General features: G+C 45.3%; 1 protein-coding gene across 1 annotated transcript; it reads right to left on the bottom strand.

Annotated features, from left to right (window-relative positions):
* Positions 1–2,942: 2,942 nt before the first annotated feature.
* Positions 2,943–3,718, bottom strand: LOC103997113 (monothiol glutaredoxin-S9). The gene has a single exon (XM_009418258.3). It carries the CDS (start codon positions 3,648–3,650, stop codon positions 3,138–3,140), a length of 513 nt encoding a protein of 170 aa, XP_009416533.2. The 5' UTR covers positions 3,651–3,718; the 3' UTR covers positions 2,943–3,137.
* Positions 3,719–6,047: the final 2,329 nt, after the last annotated feature.

Below are 6,047 nucleotides of genomic sequence, written 5' to 3'. Positions count from 1 at the left end.
ATCATCGTATGACGATGAAAATTTATTTCTGTGAAAAATTCTAGAATTTTATTTTTCTGTTCTTCCGCTATGCGTGTGATGCTGCTATAGATTTCCTAATATTAAGCTCTTATGATTTACTTATATTTAAAATAATCTCTAAATTTTAAAAAGTACAAAGATCCATCTTGTCGAGGAAGAGGAAACGATGGAGGTCATAATTGTAAATAAAGGCAGAGAGGTAGAGGTAGGAGAGGCTGGAGGCGGAAGTGGGGGCGAGTTGAACCACCATGTCGTAGGTGTGACGGGTGAGAGCACAGGAGAGGACGAAGTGAGAGGCAATGGAGACGAAGATACCTAAGAGAAGGAAGAGAGACTAGGAGACCACTACATATATAACGTCGGACTGGTTGGCGCACATCCACCTGAGGCAGGACCAAAAGTTCTTGAGCTCATTGTTAGCATCGGAGAAGCTACATGTGTACGATGCTCTACTAGGCAACAACGGCTCGATGCTACTGTTGGTGGTTATTTTCACGACGATGCCTCCTCTCGTCATTGATGGTGGTCTCGATTTTTTTTTTTAACTTCAGTTACATGTACCATTATATTAATGACTTATTGATAGTTAATATATCACATAATTAAAGTATGACATATATTAACTCAAACTTCACAAGAGGGGCTTTTTGTTAGCCATAGGTACCCTACAAGCAAATCACGGTGATTACATGTGTGAAATGACACATAGTCTTTTTTGCTTATTATTATTATAATATTTTCTTACTTTATATTGCTTGTTGCACATATATTGTGATGTTCATGGATATATCCAATGAGAATCGGATCGTGATGAGATCACGATAATGAGACTGATTCACCTTTAAACATAAACCTTAAATAAGCATGTTCATAGGTTACTCGAGAGGGACATCGAGATAACCGGATGTACTAGTATATTATTTACCCGTTTATATGATGGAAGTGGCTGGTCTCATAGTTGCTCGTGTGGGGACACTAGGCTACAATGCAGGTACTCATTGAATAATGAGTTTACTGATTGATCCACTTATAAAATGTTGGATGGTTGATAACAAGGTATGTGATATCGTACCGTACCGACGTTTCGAGGTTGGCTCGATATGATACGATACCGGCGTACCGAGCGGTACACCAGGGCTTACCGAGCGATTTTCTCTTACTGTAGCGTCGCTACAGTGTATTACTGTAGCACTTTAGCACGATCCGTCCGATAGCGGGCGATCCGCATACCGATATGTCGTTAGACCGGTACGTACCGCCCGTACCGGGTGATACCATTCGAAATTGCATACCATGGTTGATAATACCTCATTGTCAAACAACGACTTCATCATCCTAGTGGTATACCTAGTCCTTAGACTTGAGATACCAAGTATATCTTGTATTAGTACTCTACTCTTTAATACTAGACTTAGAGGTTTGGAAGTTTCAGATCTAGTACAACCGGTTATCGGGAGTAACAACCAAACTTACGAGAGCTATTGAGTATTGATATAGGATCATTCGTTCTTGATATCATAAGAGAAATATATTATGTGTTCTTGCTTAGACAAATCCTTCGCCAAAGTCATCCAGATTGATAGAGAGTTCTACGAGAGAATCCGATTAGAGTGAGACTCGAGGAGAAACCATATGAGTATGATAGCACCATGCCCGGTATACGGTATTTAAGATATTATATATATTAGTGATTATATGTACATGGTAATTGAGGATAGATAGTTCCAAAGGATTTGATTCACTTGTATTGTCTGAGGACTGCAGCATAGTGGCTTAGTACATCTATAGTCGATAAGTCGAGTGAGTTATTATGGTGAACAATTCACAAAGCCAGAAGGAGTTCTGACATATATAACTCACGGCTAGCTCGATATTGGGCTTAGAGGGTCACGCACATATTGTAGGTATTACGATAAGTAGAGATTGAGATATGAGATATTCGTTAGAGCCCTATCTTATTGGATATCCAATAAGCCCATGAATTATTGGATCCTTTGGATGAGATCCAATAAGAACTAATGAGAAATTATTGACTAGTAACCTACTAATTTAAGAGGCTTGGGTAGTTGGATGAAGATCTAATACCCAATATGATAGGATCTATTAGAGTTAAGTTGACAATGAGCCTCTATAAATAGGAGAGAACTAAAGGGATATAGGCTAGGCATTTTTTGTTGTCACCTCATCCTCATATAGTATGTGTGTTAATGAAGTGCATCTTCACAGCCCCTGTCATGTAGATCACCCGCTAGAAAGGAGGACACTTGACCTCTTTCATCCTCTCCCATAGATCTATAAGAATTTAAGAATACGATCTCCTTAGGTAACATATATATCTTACACGTTGATTTTTTAATTTTGCGAGTTTTATGTACCAATTTTTACATGACGATGAATGTTTTTTTAGAAAATTTTAGATTTTTTATTTTTTGTTCTTCCGTTGTGCATGTGATGTCGTAGATTTTTCTACAATTATACGTCATATTTTTGAAAATATAGATGTTATTTTATATACGAATAAATCAAATATTTGTTAACTCACATTTGATTAAAAATGACTTATATACTATATTTTTAAAAATATATAAATTATTTTAGATATAAATAAATTATAAAGAAGATAATCATAAATTTTCAGCTCATCATCATATTCAACTCTAACCTCCTTGACTTTTTTTTATCGCTCTCTTAATCCTGCTGCCCATGAGCATGCATTCTAATATAAGTTTCTTTGCCTATAAAATAATAATAAAAAACATGAGAAGGCCCGGAAGAGAGAAACGGATAGATTCGCTGGCGACGACGTCTAGAAACCACGCGTGGCACACGGAATTGGAGGTTCGGCGACGACACCAACTAAATTCGCGTTAGGTGGGTGCGGTTCGACCCATGTGGCATCGCCGTCGCAACAGACACAGAACTATAATTCATTTTTTATCTACATTTTATTGATTTTCAACAACTTACAAATAAATGTTTTGCGCGATTGTAACTAAATCAAACGGTTGGCAGCACATCACCCACGCCTCCAGTCTTCTAGTTTCAAGCCACGTCTCCGAATTTAAACATATACTGTATTATATATATCTTTTTAGGAGGACAAAGAGAAAAAAGGATCAGAGCCAGAGAGCGCCGGCTTCCTTTAAGATGGGCACGAGTTCGCCGGTGATGTGGACGGCGACCAGGCGATCGAGCCCCCCCAGCAGCCTCCCCCCTACGAACACCACCGGGAGCATCGCCAGCCGCCGCACATCCCCGCCGCCGGCCTCGAACACCGCCGCCTCCTCCACCAGCGACACCGCCTCCCCGGCGGCCTCGTCGCCGAACTCGCACACCGTGGGGTTGACCCCCAGCCCCAGCAGCAGCCGCCTCGCCACGTGGCACATGCAACATCCCCTCCGCCCCACGACCACCACCGGGTTCTCCGCCACCATCCGCCGCATCCCCCCTCCCTCGCTACCCCAGGAAGATGACGACGAGGAGGAGGAGGAGGAGGGAGAAGGCGTGGGCGACGCGGATGAGCCGTCCCTCGCCGGCGGGGGTCGGTCGGCTACGAACGCGCGGGCCCCGTTGCTCGCCGGCGGGGCGAACGACGGCCGCGCCGATCCGTACGGGATCGCGTCCTGCATTCTTGGATTGCTTTTCCCTTCGGAGAAATCGAGAGCGAGAGAGAGAACACCGTCGGAGAAAAGAGGGGCGGGTTGTTTATATAGCAGGAGACGGGCGCGCGGGTGACGTCAGAGGAGCGGCCGTCAGTCGTCAGCGGGGTCGCAACGCGCTGTGCCCGTCGTTCTCTGGCTTCTTTCTTCGATCTGTGTCGTAACGACGCGCACGTATCCTTCGAATCGTGGCTGACGTCCGACTCACGTCAGCCTGGGTCCGACAGGGCCCGCCACTTCCAACATGCGGTTCTTGTGACGTCAGGCGTTAGGCGAGCTGGCGGGCGTCATCGCCCGTCGACCCTCAAACAGCAAATACCCTTTGTGATGACGTGGCTCCATCAGGCACCATAGAACCTTCGGACTAGTGTTTCGGCCCCGCTGAGAACCCACGTCCTATTGGCCATCACCGGTGGGCCCCGCAGGTGAAGAGACGACAGCGATGGGGGCATCGAGGTGGGTATTAACGAAAGGTGGGCACTCGAAGGAGACACAAAAGAGTGGAGGTCGGAGAAACATGAACGCTGTTCTGAGTGCAGAACGGTGACTAGCGTCGAATGAGACATACGGATGACGCGTCACTTCGCTTCCTCACAGTGAATACGGCGTTCGCTGTTGAGTACAATGGGCGGCAACAGCGAGAGCGCCCACCGGATGACCCGGGGATGGCTTTCCTCGGGGGTGACGTCAGACTACATCTCGTCGTGGGTCCCCGGGTTACCTTGCATCGATCGGATAAGACTACATACATTAAAATAGAATTAGAAGTTAGATATGTGGCCATACGGTGGTGGTTGTGAAATAATGGTAGTGCAATTAATTTAATTAGTGAAATTTAAGTTTAATTACCAAACGTTTCCAAATGAAGCCATAATTCTCCCTAATTATCAATTAATTAGCAGTACGCAATATTTAACCGTAAGGTAGGAACATTAAAGATTAAATTAGATGAGTAATCTGCTTCCTTTGATTGGGTTACCCGTTCGCGTAACATACGAGCCGGCTCTACGAAACGGTCGTTGGGCGGCCCTCGGATGAGGACGAAGTCGTACGTAGCGGAGTGTGCGCGGCCGGTCAACCAACTCCGTCGACCAAAGATAGAAGAAAAAGACTAGCGATGGCGCGTTGCCCACGTAAGCTCACGTGGGGCCCTTCAAGAAGCGTGGCGCTCACGTCGTCGTCGCGACGCGCCTCGTGCGGGACCCACCGGCCATTCTCCGGCCAGGATGCGCCGAGCGAAAGAACCTGAGTGCATCTGACGGCGACGAGCTCGTCGGCCGTGGCCTATGGCTGCTCACGTCGTCACCAGCTCATCCACCGCATCCGGTAGGCGAGATCGGTCTGACGTCTCATTTGCCGACATCGACGCCCGTCCCCAGTCATCATGGAATTGTCCCCAATCCTCTCTCTCTCTCTCTCTCTCTCTCTCTCAATAACTCTCTAAACCTCTTCATCATACCATCTCTTTGGGCATGGCATCTTCATCCGCCAATATAACATAAAAGAAAATATTTTCTAAAAATAATTAAGTTTTTATCCTTGTAAAAATTCAATTCTTTTTTTGTCGAAAGAAAAAGTTGATTTAATTATTAATGTTTTTTTAAAAAATCATAAACTATAAATGTGCGTGAACGGAAGGTTCGATTAGTGCCATCACCTACCCAAAACAGCTTCGATCTCACAAGTGGGGGTTGGGGGGGGGGGGGGGGGGGGGGGGGAGGGACCCACCGTTAAAGATGCTCTCCAACCTCCCAAGAGAGCAAAAGCTTCTTATTACGTGTACGCATGCATACCGTTTTGGAGTCGAGTGGCGGAAAACTGTGGGGAGCTCCCGACGAGGGATTCCGCTTCCAATGGCTCTCATCGGAGCGAAAGAGTTGGGAGGAAGTCTCGGGAAGGGCGTACGAGAGGGCAAATGCGACGTCCGCATCGGTGTGCGGTGGCCGTCTTTTACCTTTATCTTATTGCGAGCAGACAGGAGCGAAGGCATAACTTGGAGACAACCGGATCGCACGTCACGCCGAGTCACGTGTGGGTTGGGTCACATGTGGATGCCACATGGTAGTACGTAACGAGGATGCTGATCTTTTTTATTTTTAGCTTGTAATTTGATGGGTGTTGAGAAATATTAATTCGCATCATCGATACGTCGTGACATAATCAACGGTGAAAAACGAACGACATGATCGATAATTAGATCATCTGTGCATCGATCTAAAATAACAATTCGAAAACATATTTCATTTGGACCCTAAAAATGATAAGACAATAAATATTTAATCATATCATAAAATATCGTTATTGTTCATTAAGATTACTTCGTTGGTTGTTCGATTACTGATTTGAGCATCGAGGGATTCATCTCGA

This window comes from Musa acuminata, chromosome BXJ1-9 (genome assembly GCF_036884655.1).
Source record: "Musa acuminata AAA Group cultivar baxijiao chromosome BXJ1-9, Cavendish_Baxijiao_AAA, whole genome shotgun sequence".
NCBI lineage: Eukaryota > Viridiplantae > Streptophyta > Magnoliopsida > Zingiberales > Musaceae > Musa > Musa acuminata.
This window is presented reverse-complemented; position numbering and strand designations above follow the sequence as displayed.